The sequence below is a fragment of the Rhipicephalus microplus genome, unplaced genomic scaffold (assembly GCF_043290135.1).
Source record: "Rhipicephalus microplus isolate Deutch F79 unplaced genomic scaffold, USDA_Rmic scaffold_18, whole genome shotgun sequence".
Taxonomy (NCBI): domain Eukaryota; kingdom Metazoa; phylum Arthropoda; class Arachnida; order Ixodida; family Ixodidae; genus Rhipicephalus; species Rhipicephalus microplus.
This window is the reverse complement of record NW_027464591.1, coordinates 12,825-35,492: the sequence shown is the minus strand read 5'-3', so window position 1 is coordinate 35,492 and position 22,668 is coordinate 12,825. Positions and strand designations below refer to the sequence as shown.

Sequence of the window (22,668 nt, the reverse complement as noted above, 5' to 3'; positions counted from 1 at the left end):
TACGTACTGTACCGTGTACGGCTGGCAAAGGCAACGCAAACAAGCAGATACAGGTCAGGAACTTTATGCTCCGTTTTGTCAGGAAATCACCGACCTAAACAACTTCACTCACTGGATGATGACCGCAAAGTACGGTAAGTGCTCATGAGTAACTGAATGAAGCGTCCTTGACAGTAAATTTCTTGCATATAAAAAGATACACCTGATATACGTACCAGCCTAAATTTATGAAGGGTGCACGCAGTTGGGTTTACACTGTTAACATAAAGTTCGACTTCGTTATTGCAATAAGTTCGATGTTTTAACTGGCGGTGCTCCTAAAATAACAAATCAAGCCAACTAAACGCTGTATGACTTGAGCAATAAATTCTACGTGAACAAACAGACGAAGGCCCAATAACCCGCATGACACACGGGCGCTATGTGTGTTATGCGTGATTTTTGTCCTTATCTGTTTGTGCGCTTATAATATATTGATCATGTCATACCAACGCACCCAAACCAGCACAATTGCGGTAAGACGACTGGAAGCTATAGTATATTTAAGTTTACCGAAAACAACATGCCTTGCATGAAATTGCCTCTTTCCTAACTTTTTAAAGTTTGTATAAGCGCGCCTTGCGAAGATATGATGAAGCTTTTGAATCTTACACATAGCCCTTTGTCATACAGCCTTGAAAGCCTTGAACGACTTCCAGAACAATATCGTGAGCTGCAACAAGTTGCATATATACAAGCACTGGAAGAAGCCCAATTTCTCACTGAAATGCGTGAAAATACGTACACCACACTATAGCGGTTAGCTCAATTAGCTTATATAGGGCTGTTGAACGGTACCCACGGCTTTTAATTAGCATTCATTGTATGCACATATGTTGCACGCTTAAACAAATGTACGAATGGGGTAAAGAACTGCCATCGCTCCCGAAATTAAATCATATCTCCTCTTCTTATAATATATGACAACGTGAGAACCAGTATAGATTATTTGCGACATTGTGGGACGCTCACAAGTATAGAGGCTTCCATTTGTACACGGCATGGTGAATGAACAGATAATTGATCTTCGCTCTCCTTTTCGCCCACAATACAGACCACTACGCTGCGGAATATTAGCTGCTCCGTCCTTTATTGGTATCTCACAAATACTCAACAATGGGGCGGCTGACAAAGTACTTTTTTTTTCGCCGCGAACGTGCTCAACCCTTCACACTCATGCCAGCACTCAATTTTGCGAAACTAGTGCTTGTAAAGATAGCGCTATACACCGCGCACGTATACCAGGATTTCTTGTGACACAATATTGCCACTCCTTGTCGACTAACCCGCGCACAACCGGTGACAAATGTAAGCAACTGTAATGTAAGCAATGCAAGCAAGCGGTGACAAATGATAAACGTGAGCAAAGCGGTGACAAATGTAAGCAATGCAAGCAAGCGGGGACAAGTGTTAGCAACTGTACGTTGCAGGCGCACGGTCCGGTGCAGTGGTATCTGGTTTGTGTGACTTGTATTACGTGCTGCAGCTCCAGCTCCAAGGCAATCACGTGGACATGCACGGCGTATGGCGCCGCGCATTGAGGCCATCGTACCCGCGACGCCCCTTAACAAAATTGGAAACGTTTATCAGCGTGCACCTGGACAGGAGAAGTCATCTTGCTTCAGAATCTGGGACCAGTAATATGCTATGTCACTTCTGGAAATCTCAGATGTACTCCATAAATTGTCACGTAGCACAGTGTTTCATGATAATGGTCGCTGTTAACACAGGGGAAATGCAATTCTTTTGTCTGGTACTACCGCACCTGAGGATAACAGCGATATTGGCCCCACCACCTTTCTTTTTCGGTTCTTTTGTCACACCGGCAGACTCGCTTCCGCGTGACTATCACAACGAGAAGTTTTATCGCCACACTCGGCCACAGAGAGGCATTGTTGTCGCGTTATCGGGTGCGGTTCAGTGAACGTCGATACTTGCAGCTTTCTCCCTTAACTACAACGACACGCGCACCAGGTCAGCTGGGTCTTGCGGTAATAAGCGATAAGTGGCCATTTCAAGCCGCGTCATTCTAACGGACGACCGTACTACCTGTAAACTTTTGATGCTTCTGAAGCATTCATTTTTTCAGCAGAGACGAGTTTGCTCGATAAAGTCTGCATAATGCCACGATTATCGGTAATCTGCCACTGCCGCACGCCGATAACTTTATTTTGCACGCAACAGCTTCTAATACTCAATAGCACAGGCCAGGTATTGTTTAGCGTGTATCACAAGCACCTAAACTACGCAGCATATTACCATTGTTCATCGATCAAAGGAGTCTGTAACTTGCGCTGCGAAGGAAGGCGATAGTGAACCCATTGCGACAGCTTAAAAAAAGAAATAAATAATCTGGAGCCATTGTCTGATCGTAAAATTCGGGGTAAGCGATACTTGACGTGTGTGTGTGTGTGTGTGTGTGTGTGTGTTTGACTTGCTAACTTTATTTATTTATTTATTTATTTATATTTTCCTTCCTCCATGCCGGCAATAGGACTTTCATTCACGCATTCGGATGCTTGACACTTCAGTTGCTACAGGCAACTGCGGCGGTCGCGGGTTCGTATCTAGGCAACGATGAAATGTGGCAAAACGTGCAATGGCAAGTGAAGCAGGAATCAGCTTCACCGGTTAGACTTTTAGGCACAAATGCATAAGTGCTCATGGTCCATAGTAGCGACCAAAAAAACTTTGCTTTCCTCTTTATTTCTTTCAAGGGGGAGCTAAGGGAATAAGCGCACCACTTCATGCTCACTTTACTATTCATTTCTGTGCAATATCAGTTCAATGCAGCATCCGGAAATACAATTGCAGGTGGGTGCGCGGGTTCAACACTTGACGCGGCGGCGTGTGTTGTGTGATGTCGGTGCACGTCAAAAAAAACACCGGATGGTCAACAAAACTTCCGCAGCACTTCACTACGGAGTCTCTGATGACCGTATCGTAGTTTTCGGTCGTTAAACTTCAGAAATCATTATTATTTGCAGCTGGGTGTCTCCACATAAGCACTAACGCGAGCTTCTGGTCACCATACTCAATATCGAATAAATTCATCTTGAATAGAAGTTTTAGAGCCAGAACTTCAATTTAAAAATTATCTTAGCGAAAAAAAAGCGTTTTTCACCTAAAGAAAGATATAGACGCGTTGGTACCCCCTCCCCCCAAAGAAAAAACTTTTTCGGCATTATCTCAATTTCTAAACGTTGAGCGCTTATAGCCGGAAAACGGTACGCTTATTGGTCACGATACTGATTCCTATTAAAGAAAAAGTGAAATGCAGCCTTATGGGTATTTATTTCTCAATTAGTGTCGAAGGGTTTCTGAGCAAAAATATTAGAAACGCAAAAAAACGCACAAAATACCTTATTTCAGGAATTTTTTTTAGACAAGTCATGCAGGGGACAATAAAACTTGTTTAAACCACTCTTTTCCCGCCCCGACCGAAGCAAACTGTCGAACTAACGTCCAATAAAGTAAATTCGTTGATCCATTGAAGATAATAGTACGCGACTTAATAAGAAGCTGTTCCAAAAGAGCTAATGCGCAGCCAGGGACAAAGCTTTATTTTTCATGGTGCGACAAGCCTCATGTATAGTGATATGTCACATGGTGGGTTACAGTGGAATATCACATTTCGAGAAAGTGGGAAAGTTGGTTGTTCGTACAGAGGCGGAAACAGCGCGTACTGAAGAGGACGGACCGAGCGACTTGCGTCTTGTGTTTCCGCGGTCCGCCCTCGTCAGTACGTCCTGCCTCGGAGCTTGAGTGGACGATCCGCAGCGGCGCAGGTTTCGAGGCTGCAGGCGCTCACATTACCAGCGCCGCTTCAAATGGCGAGCGAGCTCCGCTCGAACGACTACACGACGCCCAAAGGACGAATGAGATGAGGAATGTGTCACTGTGGAAAGTAAAAGCTGCCATTCAAGCAAGGTTCATAGCGTACAATTATTATTTTTTCCCCGTCTCTTGTAGTGAGCATCCGCCACGGTGGTACAGCGGTCATGATGCTCAGCTGCTGACCCGAAGGTTGTGGGTTCGATGCCGGTCGCACTTCGATGAAGGCGAAATGTTTGAGGCCCGTGTACTGTGCAGTGTGAGTCCACGTTGAAGAATACCAGATGGCCATGACTTCCGGGCCCTCAACAATGACCTCCTTATAGTACGTACCTCGGCTTTGGACATAAAAGCCATTATTGTTAGTTTGCATGCCGTAACCCACATGACTTCTTCCTCTCCTCCAATGGCCTAAAGATGCTTGCATCCTGTCTATGACTAGCTTATATGACACAGGATGTGAGAAGGCCTAGAGTGCCCACCTGCGCCACTAATGTATCGCAGGTAGCTTATGACACAGGAATCAAGCCTGCGATAGAGGCGTAGGCCAATTCTTTTTTTTTAGGGGGGGGGGCGTGAGGGGGAAGCGTGCCTGCAGTGCTACCTACCGTCTACACCACCGGCCTACGACATCTAACGAAATTTATCATATACATGCTCACGCTGGTCAAACAACTCAAACCGCACGCTGCCGTTCTGCTTCTCAAGCCGAAAAACTGGTTTTAGTGTACCTGATTCCTCTGCTTTATGAAAGCACAGCTACTGCGATATTCTGTTCTTGTGTGTCTGCAGGCACAATATTCAACACAACTTACGTGTTTATCACGATATTTTCCGGTATCGGGTGTAAGAGCAGAAGAACATGTACATCCGCGGTCATGTACATGTCTGTGTAGAGCGCGCGAAGAGCCAGTTTACGCTCCGCGGAGCGAAACCTCGAGGCAGTTTCGGCCTCTGATGAGGTCAGCCTGACAGCTAGGCCGCACATGCTTGTGATACAGCACTTCAGAGCCCGAAACTGCCTCGAGGTTTCGCCCCGCGGTGCGTAAACTGGCTCCTCACGTGCTCTACCCAGACGTGGCCGCGGCTGTACATGCCTACTAAAAAAGCTCACTGCATAATTATCGACAGAGCTTTCGTCAAATCAAATGAACCTTACTAGCAATACTTAAACTGGTGTAGCGCATTACGGGGAAGAAGAAACTGCCGAGCAGACCGACACAAGAGGACAGAGCGCTGACTTCCAACTGAGCTTTATTGTCAAACTGCATCAAATATGTAGACCGGCGCAAGCATACAAAACCACCCAACGCAACGACAAGATTACACACAACATCGCACCGTCACATATCACAGATTCATAGGCGGTTATGCTGATTAAGGAGGGCCACTTCATGTTCAGATAAAACCAAAGACGGGGCGCTAATACACGTGCTACCAGCTCTTGCTGTACAATGCGCTTCTATAATTTCCCGAGTTAATTGGGACGGGTGCTTTTTAACCACTTCACATTGATCAAATAAACGGCTTTAACCTTCAAGGTTGATACGTTCCTTATATGATTCGTTGTCTGAGCGTCGTTTAGGGTACGCGTGCGATCGAAGCAACACTGGTAATGCGAGCTCTATAGCAGCCGATCGTAAGAGAAAGCTTGCCGCACCATTCAACCTGGCTGCAGATTTAATATTTCGGATTATCTGGTTGGTTGTTACATCACGTACAATTATTTAACAACTTGTATACGATTTGCAGTGCATAATTGCGCGGCCGTTGGGCGGACCTGTTCCCATTGACGCCTGATAACGCATTAGCGGATGAGCAACGTATTTTTTTGCGCAGAGTGGCGGACAAAGTTCTTAACTTCAATAACAGAGAGTCAAGAAGAAAATTTTAAATTGACTTTTTAAGAAACTTATTTTTAAACTTCGACGTTTTTGGTAAAACACGTACATGTTTCAGCACAATTTTGAAGTATAACGATGGAAGAAAGAGCCACTACGTTTTTCTTTAAGCAAAGCACAAATGTCACTGGCAGTATTTACAATGCAAATATTATCCTCAGTGTAACTTACTTTCACCAATTAATTCCTAAAGTACAGGAATTTTGTTTCATTTAACATGTTTGTGGTATATTTTCTCACTCAAACTTCATTCCACGGAAAAAGAAAAAGGAGTACTCATAAGATTGCATTGGAATTTGTAGTTTACGGCAATGAATAATGGGATCAAGAAGTGCGTCGTATTTTTTTTCCCGCTAGGTGCACTCAAAGTTGAAAACTTTCGTAGTTGACGGAAAAGTGTTCTTGCGGTTAGAATATGTATAATTTTTATACCGAACAAAAGTTATTCAACGAAAAAAAATCTAACCTCAAAATCATTGTTCTGGACCTGTAATTTGGTTGAAAATGAAAATGGTGGCCACTAACTAGCGTTCATTTTAATTGAGACACAGCCAGACACCGGTAAAATTTAACAATGTGCAAGAATTCTTCATTTTTATCTGAATTTTTACCATGGATTCAAGGTTAGTTGTGGCAAAAGTCTGTAGCTTTTTATCAACTTGACGGACGTTTCCTTTTTCTATAAATATGGGTCTGATTGTCGTGAGCGGAATAAATTCCCGAAGTTTCATTCTGGCTGTCACGCTAACGGTCATTAGTCCACGGTCACTGAAACAAGAGATTGAACACGATTGATCTTTTCGTCCGTATACCTAAGCGGTGGCGGACCGCCCTGATCGTTCAGTTCTCTGACTTGTTCATACGACAGTATCTACTTAAGACAAAACGTTGTTAGTAAACCATTCAGCACGGTGGTGCAAAACATGACCGTTTAAATTGGCAGAAACTGCACATCAAGGACGAACGCGATCGAGTATACGTCGTCGTGTGAGGAGCTACGTTTAAGTAACAACGCAGATATGCTGACTCCTTATAGAGGAAAGGACTAAAAATTGTTTCAATTGTCCTTTCCTCTAGGGAGTTAGCCTCTCTATGCAAGTATAGCTGAATTTGCGGAGTGCTTGTAATGACGATGGTTGAAAAGCGATGTTGCCTATACAATGTGCACGGCTCCCTGTTTCCGAAATAAACGTTGTTGCAAGTTAGCGCCAGCGTGTGTCCCGTGTTCCTCAGTCCGTGTAAACTTTTTGTGCTATAAAACTGCAGTCAAACGGAGCGGTTCAATCAACAACACCCGGTGACACTGTTTAGGAGCGAAAGAAAACCACCGCCTTTGTTGAGCGAGCGAGCGAAAGCCGTCGCTCAATGAGCCGCTTCGTGAGCCGTCTTCCAAAGAACCTCCGCCTACTTTTACTGAGCCGCGGATCACTCGTTCTTTAGAAAGAGCCCCTCAAAAGATCCGGCTCACTCCTGAGCCACCCATCTATACCCGAAGGTTACGGGATCAATGCCCGGCCACTGCTGCCGCATTTCGGTAGGCATGACACGCTGGACTCCCGCGTCATCAGATTTAGGTCATGTTACAGAACACCAGATGATCAATTTTTTCGAAGCTCTCGATTCACTACGGCATTTCTCATAATATGGTGGTTCCGGGACGTAAAACCCCGGCATACATCAATATAATAGTAAATGTAGCGGCGTAACTTACCCTCTCCCTCTGGACGTTCTTGGTGTAGTCCTTGTGGGCGAGCAGGTTGGCGCCGTATCCGAGGAGCAGGGCCTGCCAGAGGGCGCCAAAGAACATGCCCATCACCTGGATCCACTCCTCGATCAGCAGGCCGGTCTTCTGTGCCAAGCCGTAGCTATTGGTCATCATGAGGGACACCGTGTTGTGCACCGCCCAAGAGTACTGCACCCACCACGGCTTGTTCTGCACGGGGTTGTGCCACGGGGTTGTGCACTGCATACGTCTTCGAGGAGATAAGGTTCTCGTGCAGTGAGCCAGGAGCGCTGACATCCTGCTCATGCGTTTGCCTTCGATGTCATTTAGTCGTTCGCCGTATCTTATCAGTGGAATCAAAGTTTTCTTTGACGCTTATTTCGCCAGCATGCTTTGTTTACAATTTTCTTGTAAAATGGAACTTTTTCCACCGATAGTTGCGTGCATTCGGACAAGCGAGAATTCGCGTGTATTCGGACAAGCTAAGTTTACTATGAGAGACTGTCATGGGGCTTTTATTATTCCTTTTTATCCCGGTGCACTACCATTTAATATTCTACTTGAGAGACTGCGTATACCGCAGTCTACTGGCATACGGAGCTACAGGTTTTTTTTTACTTGGTAAACTAAATAATAAACACAAACACGTGCGCTTTTGCCACGTACTACGTTCTCATTTCCATCGCTAAACAGGCGGCACGCAAGCAGCAGTAATCTCAATCTCCCTTTATGGTCAAATGCATAGGGCGAAAAAATAACGCAATTTCACGGTACTAGGCTGTGCAACAAAAATTCACATGAAATTTTGAGATTGCATCCAAACAATGCCTAACTTCTCAGCAATAAAATTTTCTTATTTTAATGTATATTTAAATTTCGACAAGTATAGTCAATGTGTTCATAGTAATTATGAGTTAGTTCATTTCTTAGTTTTCCCCGCTGCGATGGTCTATATAATGGCTAAGATACTCGGCTGCTGACCCGCAGGTGGCGGGATCAAATCCCGGCTGCGGTGGCTGCATTTCCGATGGAGGAAGAAATGTTGCAGGCCCATGTGCTCAGATCTGCATGCACGTTAAAAAACCTCAGGAGGTCGAACTTTCCGGAGCCCTCCACTACGGCGTCTCTCATAATCATATGGCGATTTTGGGACGTTAAGCCGCACATATCGATCAATCAATATTTTCTCAGCTCTTTGGATATGCCTAATGCTTGCGCTAATGCATGATACTTTCGCCACTTTTTTTTTATTTTTCCTGTCAAAGAGTGCTAATTATTATAACCTTGTCTCTGTTGAGCCCACCACTAGCCGCTTAAGGTATGTGTCGTCTACACTTTTTTTTTCGCATCACTGAGCTCTAGCGATTGATTGTTTGACAACTATATACGCAACGGCGTGCAGATAAACTTCCTTCCTCATCCTCCTATATATGTGGCTTTGAACAACTTCTGATGAAGTATTTTTTAGAATTTATCTGCTCATGCTACCAAAATCCCTACGCCCTTCATTTACAGCGAGAATGCATACGTGCTCCCTAAACTTCTCCAAAACTGCTGCTTGGGCAAGTCGGTTCATGATTAAGATAGATTTACCTGCGCCAAAATACGAAAAACTTGAGAAGAAACACACACACAAACGCAATGTGCGTCTGTGTTCCTTCCTAAGTGTTTCGTGTTTTCGCGCTGGTAAATTTACCCTATTTCCCATGCCTCGCGCGCTCGGACGTTCATACGCGCTTTTGTGCATCTGAGCGCGCGGGATACTTTTTTTTTTCTTCCTGTCTCGTTCTTTAGTTGAAATGGCACAAATATATCGAGCAGAAGAAGTTAAGGACATGGCCGGCCACCTGCAGGTTGGCGATGGATATCCAGGACTTCGGCGGGAAGCCCATCAAGGAGCCGACGAAGAACTGCAGGCAGGCGTGCCAGTGCACAGCTAGGAAGATGAGTGCCAGGATGTTGCCCAACTGCAGGTATACGCCCGTCGTCTGATAGAACTGCAACGCGATAGGCAAAAGAAAGGTCAAACAGAGCGTGTACCTATAGTGACAACATAAAGATTGGGTAGCAGCTCCACCCGCAAGATCGTGTTGCATTTACCACTCGCCGTAGTGAGCCATGTTGGCAATACAATTAGAGTTGTGTTTGGATCTAGTATATGTATTGACTTGTAACTAAGTATTTACTTGTAACATAAAAGCTAAAACAATGCGCTTGGCTAGAAATTTAGATGCAAGGAAATACCGAAAAACATACCATGAAATTCCAATTTCACCCTGAAACAAGCCACATAAATAGAGATTTTAATCGCAATATATACCACCTTAAACAAGCAAGACGGTCTTCAATAAGAGAGAATGCAATTGGCTATCACGAAATAGCGCCTTCATGCTCAAAGAGGGTGGCGATTTGGGCTTGTTGGTATGGTTGCATGATGATGGATGGTAGCGCAGACAACGAACACGGACAGTGTTGTGTCTATGTGCCTTCTCTTGTCCGTGTTCGTTGTCTGCGCTACCATCCATCATCATTCATGCTCAAAACACAGTTTACTCCTGTTTCTACGCGACACGCAAATACAGTTCTCCCTATAGTAAAAATACCATGGAGTAACATACTCTACACCAATCCAATTTTCTTCCCAACACGCACAACCTTGCATGACGACGTAAGATCGTATGACTGTACCCGGAAGAGGAACGTGCTGCACACCCGTCAACGACAGGGCTCTCAAACACGCGGCCAATGTGGGCGTTTCACGCGCAGGCCGCGCGTTCAAAACGAATAAAATGTTTGCGACATCGCCACATCGTACTCGCGTTGTTTACACGCTCGTTGCGACTAGTAACGCGTTGATCGCGTAAGGTATGCGCGAACGGGACTGGTCACAACCATCTTTCTCGTGAGGCACCCCATGCGGCCAATTTCCGTAAAAACGTAACCGTGAAATAAACCATGTCATTTCGCAATAGGCATCCAGATTTGATTCGTTTTTGGAGATTGTAGTCCGAATGTATTTGTCGAATACTGAAGCTAAGTCCTCCTCAGAAATGATTCGGCGATGGATGCGATATGATACTTTGCTTTTTTTCAAATGGCAGCATTAGGTGACATTTTGTTTTTTCCGCGTTAGCGTCCTTCACTGTCTTGGCCTTTGCGGGACCAATTTTCGTCACTTAGGCCCTCTAGCTAAGTGAGTTTGAGACCCCCTGGGCCAAAGTGCGATTCGGTGTGCTCCCACGCGACTACTTTTTCAATAATCGCAAATGTGAAACTACTAAACCATTATTATCCGAGTCCGTATATCCACTGGAAAGGCGTCAGAGATATTGTTTGGTGTGCTTTCGGTGTTACGACAAACTCTTCTTCGCGAAGGAATCGCCGCCTTTCCGTGTAAACAATATTCAGAGGGAAAGGCGCAGGGGAAAGGGTGCCATTACATTACTAATGGTTTCCTCTCCCACGACGAGTGGCGACCGGGCTTCACGTGTAGAACGCCACCGTTGCCGAGGAACAGGTGAATCCGCGCTTCTTACAACTTTCGCGTGGAGTGTAATTGCGTGCATTTCTTCGAACGAGTTACATTGACGCAAGTATTTACTGCCTAGCCGCCTGCGTCGATTGCGTGCGTTGATTCTTAATGAGCTTTCCTTTGCGGATGGATCATTTACTCAAGCTTTCTTCGGAAGGGACAGCGATGGTGGAGCTGACATTTCCTCCAATCGATAATATGTATTCTATAGACGTCACGGAAGCTGCTGTTCTGGCGTCCCGAAATGCGCCAGAAGGACGAGAAACCGCATAAGCGTATAATGCGTTTTTTTGTATTTTTGAGAGGCTGGTGAGGGGCCGTTTTCCTAGAACACTTTTTGAACATGGTCAGAAAACACTCCCGATCGGTATAGTCGAAGCTCTCGAGAACACGTGAGCCAAATAATTAATAGACAGTTATAGTTTAGCGTTAGCGTGATAGCGTAGGTTAAGGGAATGGCGTTACCGTGCAGCTAACGTTCGTTGTGGGCGGCGTCTTATAGTTTAGCGGAATAGCGTTAACGTGGTTTACGTGCCCCTGCTGGGATGGTAGCGCCATCTATTAGATGGTTCATAAGATAACCAGTGAAAATGAAAAGAAAACGAGAATGTTTGCCTACGCCACCGCGCGAAGCATTGTTAGAAGTTTATTTTAGTGATAATAAAAGTAAATAAATATGAACCACGCACCAAACACGATTACATTATGTTGCCAATTTGTTTACATCAATCTTGTAGTTAGGCCTAGACGCGTTCGAAATGGGAAGCTATCCCAAAACCTACGCCAACTTATCCGTAATACTCAGTCATCGAAGCTAACTGAAGGTAAGCGAAGCCACTTGGAACAGTCGTTTGCTAAGAAGAGGGTGATTCTTTCAACAACTACGCCAAAATAACTTCAAAGCGGGCGCCCGAGAGCACCGCCATGTTTACGTACACTACGTGCACCTACGCTCATCGATTCCGGTATCACGGTACATCCGGTAACCCGGTAAGCCCGGTATACTATAACTCTCTATTATAGCGGAGCGCGCAGCCTGAAATTCACAATATATTCTCGCAGTCAGCTAAAAATTGCTTTCTCTTCTCTTGACAAATAAACACATAGGCCTAAATAACTCTTCAAATTGACTGATTTGAGTATGGCACGCTTAGTCATTTCTGGGACTACCGCAGGAGGCCCATAAATGGCTCAATTGTTCACGCGTGCGCGATCGCACTGAGAAGCTGCGCATTCGAAGGGAAAGAGGGAGGAGGTGCTCAAGGTCACCATGCGCGCGTGACGTATTTCCTGTCCTCGTACCATCCCTTCCTGCTCAGCTTTCAGCGCGTTCGTCAGGAAGAGGGAAGAAAACGCAATGACATCGTACAACAAATCTTTGTAACACATCTCGTACTGGACGGATTCTCGACATTTTTGGCGGCGGCGAAATCGTGAAGCAGTGACCCCTTTTAGTGAATTCATTCCGTGGCTACTTGAATCCCTTTAACGAGTACTCATAAATGGTTTTAGAGAACCCCGACTGACCATTATCTGTTCGGTGCGGCCACCGTAGCGGAACAGGCGGCTGATCTTGATAAGCTTGACGAAGCTGATGAGCTTGGCGAGTTGCGATAACGTGGATCTGCGGTCCATGTTGCGGTATTGTGCCGGCCAGTTCAGCACGAGGAAGTCTAGCGGTAGGCTGCTCACGAGGTCCACGGGAAACCAGCCTTTCAGGTAGTGCCGCCTAATCTGAACCGGATCCATGATGACGATGCCCTGCTTGCGATCGTCGATACCTGAGCGTGACAAAGACCGCCAATGATATCTCCGAACATATTTAGATGGTACAGTAGCTATACTCCGAGTTTTTGGTCCAGCCTCCCCGGTTACCTCTGAATCAAAATACCAAAGAACATCTACGAGATTTAGGTTTTGAAATTCATGCAATGAGACGCTCGCTATCGCACGCAAGCAAAAAAAAATCAACTAAAAATACAACTCAAGGCACCCTTCACAAGTAGCGCGAAATTCGTAATTGCATATAATACGTGATAAGTATTTTATTACGTGCATGCATGCATGCCATAAGGTGACGCAAAAATGACGTCATTGTGTGGGATTCCTGGTTTTTGAAGAACAAAATAGGGCCTTAAGCGATTGTACAAGTCCAACCTTGACAAAGTTCCTGATGATGTTAAGCGTGTTCGGCCGTTCGAAATTTCGCATACGAATGAGATATACAATATATCTTTAAACATTATTTGGTCCGAAAATAAAACATGTTCCGGTAATCCCGACTTTCCATCAAGGTCGGACGTGCTGTTAGGCGAATGTTCAGGCAATCATGCAAGTAACGTGTTATGAATGCTGAGTATTTTTTAATTTTACGGTGAAGCATTTTTGCTATCATAAACCTCTTTTAAGCCTACTCTTGTATTTAAACCTAATTTGATGATAACTGCCTACTCTGATTACCTTTTTTGCTACCATGTTAATATTCCTTACTTCCGAGCTGGAGACACAAGCGAGCTATACACAACAGGTCTGCGATGCGCGCAACACCATCACGTCCTTTTTTCCGATCGAGATGGAAATGTTGTAGGCCCATGTGCTCAGATTTGGGTGCACGTTAAAGAACCCCAGGTGGTCGAAATTTCAAAAGCCCTCCACTACGGCGTCTCTCATAATCATACGCTGATTTTGGGACGTTAAACCCCACATATCAATCAATCGAAACCGCCACATCCTTAAACACAAAGCTTTCATTAAAGCCATCCCGTACTCTTACGACACTGTATAGTCTTCCAGGATGACTCGCACTGAGGCCCGCGCTCGTGTAGCGTGTCGTGAAAGGGCGCTATGCAGAATAGGCCGAGCTTTGCGAAACTCGGGATTTTCCCGAGCTCTGGCGACACCCCCTTATGAACGAGCCAACAGGACGGAATAGTTGGATTCTCCCCTCAGCGCACTGCGTTTTATTGCATGGTTACGATGGAACGATTCATTTCGTCAAGGACGGTCGACCAAGTTCGGCGGTGTTTTCAAACCAGAGACATCTTTTTTTTCATTTGCTTGTCGTTCCACTGAGTGCAAAAGAGCACTCATGCAATAAAGGTGTCCGAAAATTTTCGTGATAATATTTCTTAGAGGCAGTGGTGTTTAAATTCACTTTGAAGCTTTCAATGCCCGCACTAAGCATGTTTTAGAATAATCAGCACGGTGACTTCTGAGATCAGTACCAGCCGAGCGTCTTACAACATCGTGACCGCAACTGAATTCGAGGCCACATGTCGGTCTGTACATTCTAGCGGGGCCACGTGTCAGCCTGTATACATTCAAGCGCGCTGCTCGGCCGGTGCGCGTCGACTTTTTTGTCATCACCTGCCAGCACCCGAGCACGTGCGGCCGGCTAATTACCTATTTCGCTGGACGGTATACTTTGCTAATTAGGCCAGGACATGCTGTGACCAAGCTAATTACGCCAAGTCATAGTAAGGCTGAGGTAATTATGTCACATCTTAGGAAGACCGTGCTGATGAAGCCATGTAAAGCTAGAACCAGACTAACTAGAGCAAGTTAATTGATGAGCTAGCTAAACTTTGCTAATTAACGCGATATTACTCATGAGCACGCTAAGTAAAAACGTGCTAAATAGCCCTTACTAAATTATGACAAATTATATCCTGTTGATCAAGATTACGTTTAAAAGCTTCATACTGATCATGACCTTGCTGATTGCGCTCGAGATAATTGCCTTTTCTTTGAAGCCTTATCAATGAAGACAAGGCAGCTTAGTGTAATGGTCGTTAAACCTCAGCCAATAAGTACAATAACTTAAGACAGAAATGACGCGAACTGCACCATGAAGCTCGGTTATCACAGACTCCTCTATGTCTTTAGCCTTGCACAAGTCGTGTAAGCTCACAACATATATATATATATATATATATATATATATATATATATATATATATATATATATATATATATATATATATATATATATATATATATATATATATATATGACGCTATGATGAATGGGAGACGTGGCCTGGCTCATACGCCATGTTTATTCTGTTCTGCACTTCTTCCTTCTCGACCTCTACTAACCATCACTTGATACGTCACACGATTTTCCCTCTCCCCGAAAGAAGGCATGGATTACGCACAACAAAAAGTAAACAAAGAGAGGTTGAGAAGTCACAAATGTCAAAATGCACAATTGGTTTCATGGCCCCGCGGTGTTCCGTAAACTCGCAAAACTTCAGAAAAGAGTGCAGCAGCCCGGTAAATGGGGGAGTTCTGGTGGGCGAGGTTGGCTGTGGCGTTCTGGAGAAGGTAACCGCGTCTCGCAAAACTGCACTGACCATGACGTGACTTGAGCACCTGCGAGGAACGAACAAGGTTGGAAGTCCTTGGAGCATTTTAAGGTCGAATGTTGTAGGCGCAGAATCCTCTGTCGTACGCGCTGTATTTTGTGTCGCGGCTGAGACAGAATTAGTGCTTGCAGCCTGCGTGTACAAGAACTGAAGTTCAAAAAATTATGTCTATGTTCGTGCATTGTACAAATTATAGCGTTCAGTCTCTTTTGTAGTTTTTTGTGGCGTTGGCTCCATTGTCGTGAACTAATGGGATGGTGTCTGAATTTTTGTGTGGTAGAACTGGTGACTTCTTGTATTGTTCGCTGTTTCCTGAGGTTTCGGAGCTGCAATCTTAGGCGCAGTCTTGATATTTTGTGCCAGATGCGTTTCTGGCGCCGATCTCTTATGCAAAGATGCCTGACGTGCTGAATTTGTTTTAAGAGGCTGACTTTGCGTCGTCGTCCTTGTCGGTGTATCTGTTGGAGTGTCTGCGATTCTTGGACTTGCTTTTGCTGGCGTTACTGATGTTGCTGTGGAACGCATTGCGGTGAGATCCCTTCTTGAACATCGCGCTCGTTTTCTTCACAACTTGATGTGGGGCCCAGTCGGCAGCTGGTAGTTTGTGGGCTGTTGTCATGCACTTCGGGCAATGAAGATAATGCTTCGGAATTGATAGAAAGTTCTTCAGAAGCTTCTTATACCCTGTTCACTATAAGAGGCTCTTGCGCATTGCAGCGTGCGACGTTCGATGCATCGGAGCCTTCGGTGTTTCTTTCCCTGTCGAGTGTGTATGGACTGGATGGCGATGCATGAACCCGTGTGGAAGGAGCATGGCTCGACAGGGTATTTTCCCGATGCGCCAGCTCATCTACGATAAATACGGCGTCCTTATAAGGCAAATGGTGAGCGTTAGGAGTGCTTGAAGAACCGCGTGATGAAAACCCAGGTGGTGGACCACGTATGCCAGACGAAGAGTGAACGGCATCAGGTGGTTGGGCAACGTCTCGGGTCATATGCTGAAGCGATTGCTTCGCAAATGCCGACTTTCGTGTACAAGGGAGACGCGCTTGACAGTTGGGTTTTCCCCAATGTATGCGTGGCCTTCTGTAAGTAAACGCATGTGCACTTCGTCTTGAGGCACTTGTCGATTCGCGCTGGACTTTCGAATGTTTGAGGACTGCTTAGGAAATTGACGATAGTGTGCAGTTGTCTCTAGATGGTTGGCAATGAGTAAGTCTTGGTCATAGTCATTAAAACGGGTAATCATCTCCTCTTTGATTTTTTGCCATGACTCGTCGTTCTCGAATATGTGAATAAGGTAAAATTTAAATGCCTCACCGGTGACGTAGTCGCTGAAGTTCGTAACCATCTACCGTTCCGACCAGGATGCCGCGGTAGCGTGGAGTTCGAACAGGTTGAACCAGTCCTGCACGGGTCCGTCGTCCGCTGATCCGGTGTACTTGGGGATGTCGAGGTCAGCCGATGGTTCTGTCATGGTGCTGGTCGTTGTCCTCCTAGGCGATGATTCGGTAGCCAATGTACGGTCAGGGCGTCTTCTGGGGAACTGCGTCGATGATGAGTGACTGATGAAGGGGCAGTCAGGTCTCCATCCTGTCGACTTGTGTGACGCTATGATGAATGGGAGACGTGGCCTGGCTCATACGCCATGTTTATTCTGTTCTGCACTTCTTCCTTCTCGACCTCTACTAACCATCACTTGATATATATATATATATATATATATATATGTGTGTGTGTGTGTGTGTGTGTGTGTGTGTGTGTGTGTGTGTGTGTGTGTGTGTGTGTGTGTGTGTGTGTGTGTGTGTGTGTGTTTGCGGCGAATGTCGGGGGTACGCACACCACGTTTGCTCATGTCGAGGAGCAGTACTCACGAGGAGAAGCACGAACAATCGTGCAATATTGGACTTATGTGGACTTTAAAGAACACCAAATTGTTAAAGTTAATGCGGAGTAACCCTTGCAACGGCGCGTCTTATAATCATACGGAATGGTTTTGGTATACGTAAGAACCCAGAAGTTACTAATTCACAGTCACGTGCATCGCGTGAGCTGCATGTTGTGGCTTGCAAGATTCGCCAGCCAAGCAAGTTACCGCTATGAAGACGGATTTGAAGGCAACGAACAGTATATATAATCCAATTAAGCAGCTCACGAAATTTCTACTTCACAAATATCCGCACGTGAGATTTCCATTTGCCACATTCCGTCTCTGTATCATCCCTTTTTAGTTTTGCACGGTCAAACAGTGGAGTAGTACTCCGAGTGTGTTAAAATTTTTGCTACATATACGATATTATATGTAACGAAGAAGAGCTTTAGTATTTTCAACCAGAGGGAGCTCTGCTCTCTTTACCAGTATACTTCAACGCACTTTGGAGAATGACTCTGTATACAGTATAGACGTCATGTCGGCCAAGCAGTTACACAGATATAGTATTGCGTGGCGTAATCGTAGGATCACACCAAGTGTCACGGCATGTGAATTGCGTAACGAACGGGTAGTTGCTAGTTGCTAATCATTAAAAAAATTACGGCACATCCACGGAGTGAATTATGATGAGTGAGCGAAGCTCCGGAGGTTCATCGGTAAAACTGAATCTTCCATGAATCTTACCCACCACATCCTGAAAGACTGCCCTCCGTCCATCCCCCACTTACTTGTATATATATATATATATATATATATATATATATATATATATATATATATATATATATATATATATATATATATCATCATCATCAGCCTGACTACGTCCACTGCAGGACAAAGGCCTCTCCCATGTTCCGCCAGTTAACCCGGTCCTGTGCTTGCTGCTGCCAATTTATACCCGCAAACTTCTTAATCTCATCTGCCCACCTAACCTTCTGTCTCCCCCTAACCCGCTTCCCTTCTCTGGGAATCCAGTCAGTTACCCTTAATGACCAGCGGTGATCCTGTCCACGTGCTACATGCCCGGCCCATGTTCATTTCCTCTTCTTTATTTCAACTATGATATCCTTAACCCCCGTTTGTCCCCTAATCCACTCTGCTCTCTTCTTGTCTCTTAAGGTTACACTTGCCATTTTTCTTTCCATTGCTCGCTGCGTCGTCCTCAATTTAATTTATAGTGCGGCGATGGCAAAGTGGTTAGAGTATCCGCCTCGCATGCAAGAGGTCCGTGGTTCAAATCCCGGTGCCGCGCAGTTCCCAACCGGAAAAAAAAATCCGCGTGTTGATGGAACTGCATTAAGAGGCCTGAGGTGCGGCCTCACCGGTAACCACCGCCGGGAACGCACTCCCTCACCAGAGAAGGATTGGCCACCCTGGTGCAGTATCTGGCCGCTACCTCCCACATGCATACGTCAAATATATACACTTCGATGAGTTGGACACAGCCAGACATATATATATATATATATATATATATATATATATATATATATATATATATATATATATATATATATATATATATATATATATATATATATATATATATATATATATATATATATATATATATGTGTCTGGCTGTGTCCTACTCATCGAAGTGCAGGCAACGGCCATCTCGTGAGCACTCCGAGTACTAGGAGTGGCTACGACAGCAGACAAGCCTAAACGCCTTAAAGGGAACCTGAAGGGGTTCTAGAATTGAATCAAATTTCTTGTTTAGGAATGTCATAATTTCTCTCGTAGTTGCAGCGGTAGGTGAAATTAAACCTGGTTTTGCTCCGCCCACACGAGCAGGCTGAAAATGTGGTCGTGGAAACATGCGTTATTTTTGTTTCATCCGGCCTAAGCCACATCTCACGCAAGGTTCAGCGGCTAACTATAGGCGTGTTTAGCCTTTGATTTAGCTGAGCATCGCTTACACTCAGCCATGCTTAACCGATCTGCTTGCTTTCTTGTGTCAACGCGCGTATGCCCACCTGTCCTGAAGTTGAGCATCATGTCCGCGAAAAACATGAAGTCCGAGGAGAGTGAGTAGAACTGCCACTCGATGCCCGGCAAGCGAAAGAAACCTAGGTGCAGCGGCATCAGCACCAGGTTCATGAGGAGCAGGATGAGTATTAAGATGTCCCACCACCTCCTGCACAGTGCAAGTAAAAAAAAAGTGTCATATATCCCGCAATGAAATAGCTTCTAACGCAGAACCAGTAGATGACCTCACTCAAGAACGATTTGGTAGAGGTGTGCGACTCTCTTAACCACATGTGATGTGTGGTGCGCGTTCAAAGTGCGCGCCTTCGAAAAGTGCGCGTCACGAAAAAAAAAAAAAACAAAAGGAGAAATACCAGAGTGCACGTGCGGTGCTGCTTAAACAAGAATGACGACGTTAAAGAGCGTCAAGCACGAGGATGCGTGGCAGGACGTGAAGTAAACAAAAGGTAAAACATCCAATGGGCAGCGAACACGGAGATTTCAAGGCCCAATGGCTTGACACCACGAAACAGCAGTATCTCCAATGAGAACGAGACAAGTGGGCCAGAGCTGAAGCAGGAGCCTGGGCAGACCAGAGCAAGGGGAATTCGAGGCAGGAGTGCAAGCGGAAGGTCGTCACCGGACCGGGCGCTGAAGATGGGCCGTTGGGTTCCGGACCCGAGCCTACAGGACTTCCACCGGCCGGGGCCTCCTGCTGTCGGGTTCCCGCTCCAAAGGACCGTGGCCATCCGGTCCTGAACTCCTTTCCAGGGCCTGCGGACTTTGGTTCCGGCAGGCGAGCTACAGCCGTCGGGCTCCGGGCCCGAGCTGTGCGCCCAGCTGCTTGACTAGGTCGACCCTAGTTCCCGGACGCGTCGCCACCAGCCTGCGTTCTCCCGTCTCCGACGTGTCCACGCTCCTAAAGCCGAAACCATCACGATTTGGTAGGGCTTTTCGACGTGTCGCCAGCAGCCAGCGTTCCCTCGTCCTCGTCCAGCCCACGCACTGACGCAGGAGTCACGGCGTTCTGGTTTCTCATCACCGCCGAAAACCAACTTGTGGGTGAGACTGCACCGATACTCTTGCGCTACTCCCATCACTCAGCCCCTTTCGAACGTTAGGTTTAGTTACTGACTTTGAACGTTCTTGTTGGGTGTTTACAGATGTGTTTCGTCATGTCCAGTCAACTGTTTATTAAGTGTTTTGTTTTGTGAGGAATCTTTGCCTTTTTACTTTTCAATTAAACTTTTTGTGTGTTTCTTGGAAACCGAACGGCTTTGTCCTTATTAACAAAACTCTCTGAGGCTCAGCCCGGGAGAAAAACAAATCAGCAACAAGAACCCTGCATCACAAATTGGCGTCCGCGACAGGACAAAGTCGTTTGTTTTTCCAGTAGATTTTTTGACGCGGTTAACACGATGACGAACACGTGGGAGTTAATTGAGTTGGCGGATAAAATGGGACTGACGGGAGCGGAGTTTAGAGTATGGTACGAGGAGCGGATGGAGAGGGAGCGTGAGCAACGGGCTGCAGAACGAAAGGCGGCGAAGGAAAAGCTTGAATTGGTGCTTAGAGCTAAGAAGGAGGAGCTAGAGCGCGTAACGCGTGAACATAAAGTGTTGCTAGAGCGTCAGACACGCATACTGAAGCAGCAGCTCCAATTAGAGAGGGTGGACTTCGAGCGGCGACTCGAGCTTGCGATGGCGAAAAGGGGGCAGCTGGCGATGCAGAAGGTCGAGCAAGCGGTGAATGTTTGCTCCGATAGCAGCGTTTGCTGGAGGGAAGTCGATTCCTGCAAGGTTGGCCTCGAGCCTCGCGACAGCCTTACTTCGGAGCGAGAAGCTCAGATAGAGGAAGGCAGAGAGGTGGACAGCCAAGAAGGCAGGAGTCATGAGGAGTTTGTTGAAGCGACGGAAAGCTTCTCTGGCTGGGAACATATTACTTCCGTTAGCTGCTTGGGGACCTCTGAGAGGCCAAGCACCTATGAAGAAGAGCGCCTGGATATGGGCGACCTAGAAGCTGTGGAAAATGTGGTGGAGCAAAGCTTCGATAGCAGGGAACAAAGAAGTTCCATTCAGAATGAGGTGTGTATCAGAACGTCTCAAAGGCCGAGCACATTTCGGGAAGGGGTAGGGCTACCTCTCAATAGCTCCATGGAAGGAGCGCTAGAACGTCATTGGGAAGATGGCAGCGAATGCCGTGAAGGCTCTGATATAGTGGCCACTGATTGTTTTGTACCGACAGAGGTAGCAGCAGGCACCACGTCAATGGTCCTAGACCATACATATATCTCACTCAGAGAGAGAGGGGATTCTAGTTCACAGGATAGCGTAACTGCTATTTGTCCGAGAAAACACGATGGGAGTGCTGAAGCACTCTTCAAAATAAACAGTATCGAATCGGAGGTGGGCTCGATAGTAGGTATGGAGAATGCCAGACAGGGTCTTGAACCTGAGAACGTGATTGGTTTTGAACCTATAATTAAGTCCACTCAAGATGAGCTGTATAATGACCGAGCACAACGGCATCCCTTCTCAAGAATCCAGGAACCTCACACGCTTGTCGGAGCGTTTGGGCTTGCTGAGGGCACCCCGAGCTTGTGTTCATTAGATGGTGAACTAAAAGAAAGCATTTGTGTGAGAGATTGTGGCATTTGGACATTCGTGTCTCAGTGCGTTTCGTGTCGACGCCGACGGCTCGAGACCGCGCCCTGTTCCTCTGTGACCGGTAAGCGTTCATGTGGCCGGCGGGGGCGCAGACACGCGTTTCAGCGAAAGTGCATAAAAGCATGTTTGCCACAGTTACTTTCGAAACGTGCGAGAAGGGCAGTGCGTCTGGTTTGGGACGCGATAACCTGAGTGTAGGGTTAGAAAACCGGTAGCTCTTTCTGGACTTCGACTTTTAGATGCGGACACAAGTAGCTTTGTCCATAGTCGATTTTGTAGTAAAAAGGTTTATTCCGGGTTTCAGAACTTTTAAATGCAATTGGGTGAATCTAAAGTTTAAGTGTGGACATTTGGACGATGTAGCGAACTGTAGCCCGGTGATGTGTTGAACTGCGTGGTGCAAATATGTGGTTTAATTGTGACGTAGTGCAGAACGCGCACTCATCGGCAGTTTTTTTTTTCTAAAAAAAAAAACTTGAATAAAAGGGGGGCGTATGTGATGTGTGGTGCGCGTTCAAAGTGCGCGCCTTCGAAAAGTGCGCGTCACGAAAAAAAAAAAAAAAAAAGGAGAAATACCAGAGTGCACGTGCGGTGCTGCTTAAACAAGAATGACGACGTTAAAGAGCGTCAAGCACGAGGATGCGTGGCAGGACGTGAAGTAAACAAAAGGTAAAACATCCAATGGGCAGCGAACACGGAG

At 45.9% G+C, this 22,668-nt stretch overlaps 1 protein-coding gene across 1 annotated transcript in view; it reads right to left on the bottom strand.

The window, feature by feature from the left end:
* Positions 1–22,668, bottom strand: part of LOC119177804 (potassium/sodium hyperpolarization-activated cyclic nucleotide-gated channel 1) — a 68,518-nt gene that overhangs the window by 35,928 nt on the left and 9,922 nt on the right. Inside the window, exons 3-6 of the mRNA XM_075883602.1 lie at positions 19,311–19,471; positions 12,557–12,810; positions 9,345–9,494; positions 7,486–7,707 (exon numbers count right to left, since the gene is read on the bottom strand). Coding sequence (XP_075739717.1) covers positions 7,486–7,707; positions 9,345–9,494; positions 12,557–12,810; positions 19,311–19,471 — 787 coding nt within the window. The remainder of the gene's footprint in view (positions 1–7,485; positions 7,708–9,344; positions 9,495–12,556; positions 12,811–19,310; positions 19,472–22,668) is intronic.